Source organism: Miscanthus floridulus, chromosome 10 (genome assembly GCF_019320115.1).
Source record: "Miscanthus floridulus cultivar M001 chromosome 10, ASM1932011v1, whole genome shotgun sequence".
In the NCBI taxonomy this organism is placed as follows: Eukaryota; Viridiplantae; Streptophyta; class Magnoliopsida; order Poales; family Poaceae; genus Miscanthus; species Miscanthus floridulus.
This window is the reverse complement of record NC_089589.1, coordinates 47,860,462-47,862,449: the sequence shown is the minus strand read 5'-3', so window position 1 is coordinate 47,862,449 and position 1,988 is coordinate 47,860,462. Positions and strand designations below refer to the sequence as shown.

General features: G+C 56.7%; 1 protein-coding gene across 1 annotated transcript; it reads right to left on the bottom strand.

The window, feature by feature from the left end:
* Positions 1-477: 477 nt before the first annotated feature.
* LOC136488579 (glycine-rich cell wall structural protein 1-like) lies at positions 478-1,502 on the bottom strand. Its single transcript, XM_066485466.1, has 2 exons — positions 857-1,502; positions 478-512 (listed from the first exon to the last, which is right to left on the bottom strand). The coding sequence occupies exons 1-2, from the start codon at positions 1,500-1,502 to the stop codon at positions 478-480; spliced, it is 681 nt and encodes a 226-aa protein (XP_066341563.1).
* Positions 1,503-1,988: the final 486 nt, after the last annotated feature.

Below are 1,988 nucleotides of genomic sequence, written 5' to 3'. Positions count from 1 at the left end.
CTCCCACAAGAAGTCGAACCAAGGACCTGAGGTGCAGTCGAACCAAGGACCTAAGGTGCAACTGACGCTCTTATAACCACTAGGGTACAGGACTTAAGAGGAGCTTTATTAATTCTAAGTCATTATACAAAGATCTTAAAACAATCTCAAATTGTATAATATGGACACATAATAAAGCCTTACAAATATACAATGTTGAAAAAATTATGACACAAATACATAATAATCAATACACATCGTACGTGCAACGTGCTCGAAACTTTTTCAAATTTTGACCACAGCATACGCAAACGATATCATGACATCTCGACAAGTTTCGCGATTTTCGGAATTCGTTTGCATTTTTTAGAATTAAAAAACCGCCCGCACGGAAGATGGTGGCGTTGCTCTATGCGCACGTTGATCGAAATTTTGGATTAGTTCATGGATTTGGCCTAACTTTACACTAAAAAACAAGAATATCATTTTTTGAATCATTCAAATCGAATATTCGATGCACCCGCAGTTCAAACCTACATTTTCCGGAAAAATTCAACAAATCGAAATAAAGTGAAAAATATAGCAAAATGTACTTAAAAATGTGCCAAATTTGAACATGTTGATCATGGTACTGTAGGAATGCTTCACAAAAAAACTGGCAGCCGAAACAAAAAAAATATTATTTTCCGAGTGCTAGGTCTAGCACTCGGCAAAGAGGTCCTTTGCCTGAGTGCCGACCACGTGGCACTCGGCAAGGCAAGCCGGCCTGGTGGCCCCCCGAGCCAGCCAACATGGCAGGTCTTTCCCGAGTGCTGGCACTCGACAAAGCGCGCGGCCCACCACCCAAACTGCCTGCGCACACACCACTCACACACACATGCGAGCACGCCCGAGCCCACCGCCGTCGCACGCACCGCGCAGCGCTTGCCACCGCCGCACGCGGGCCTCGGCCTGCGCCCTCGCCCGCCGCCGCGCCGCCTCGCCCGGCCCCTGCCCTGGCGCGCCCCCTCGGCCCCAGCCCTGCCCCGGCGCGCCCCCTCGGATCCCGTCATGGCGCCGCCCACGATCCGGCCCCGCCCGCCGCCACCATCACACCGCGCCCCGGCCGTGCCCCCCGCCGCGCCGGCCGGCCCCGGGCCCCGGCCGCGCCCGCCGCCCGGCCCTGCACCGGCTGCCGCGCCGCCCAGCCCCGGCCCCGGCCGTGCCCTGCCGCACCGCCCGGCCCTGCCTCGGCGCCGCGCCGCCCGGCCCCGGCCCCGTCCATGCCCCGCCACGCCGCCCGGCCTTGCCCCGGCGCGCCGCCTCAGCCCCGTCCTGGCGCCGCCACGCTGTCGTGTCGCCACCCCGGTTCGGCCCCGCCGCGCCTCCACCCCTGGCCCCGGCCCCTTGCCGCCATCCTCGGCCTCGGCCCCTTGCCCCGACCGGTCGGAGAAGAGGAGGAAGGAGAGGAAGGAGGAAGGAAGAGGGGGAAGAAGGAGAAGGAGAAGGAGAGGAGGAGGAGGAAGCGCCGCCAACCAACCCATCCCTGACGCCCAGCCATCCTCGCACGTCGTCGACCACACCTCGCTCGGCGGCCCGCCAGTCCGTCCACGCCATCCTAGGTACACTCTCTTTTCTCCTTTTTCCTTTCTCATAGTAGTGTAGCCGTGTGTTGTGTTGTGTTGTGGTGGTGATGGTGGTGGAGGTGGTGGTGTGGTTGTGGTGGAGTAAATGGAGGTGTTTGTGGAGGTGGAAGTGGTGGTGGGGTTATGATGGTAGTGGTGATGGAGGTGGATGTAGAGTTGGAGGTGGAGGTTTTATGGCTTCATAATTAAAGTATATGGTTGTGATGTATGCTTGTGGTGTTAAATGTGTACTTGTGGATGTTTGTGTGGTTGCCGGCCATCATGCCGATGATTTTTTGCAGGTTTTGGGAACCTCACCATGCAGGGGAGGTTCTGCTGAATTTTTTTTGGAAATGACAATATTTTCTTGTTTTGTAGAGAAGAGCGGATCCGGAGTAGCCCCAC

Bases quoted from the DNA above. Each gene is read 5' to 3' on its own strand.
- LOC136488579 (XM_066485466.1), bottom strand. From the start codon at position 1,502: ATGGGTTGGTTGGCGGCGCTTCCTCCTCCTCCTCTCCTTCTCCTTCTC. The intron at 513-856 runs GTGTGTGTGAGT...CGGAAAATGTAG, and splicing joins GGGCTCGGGCGTGCTCGCAT to GTTTGAACTGCGGGTGCATC.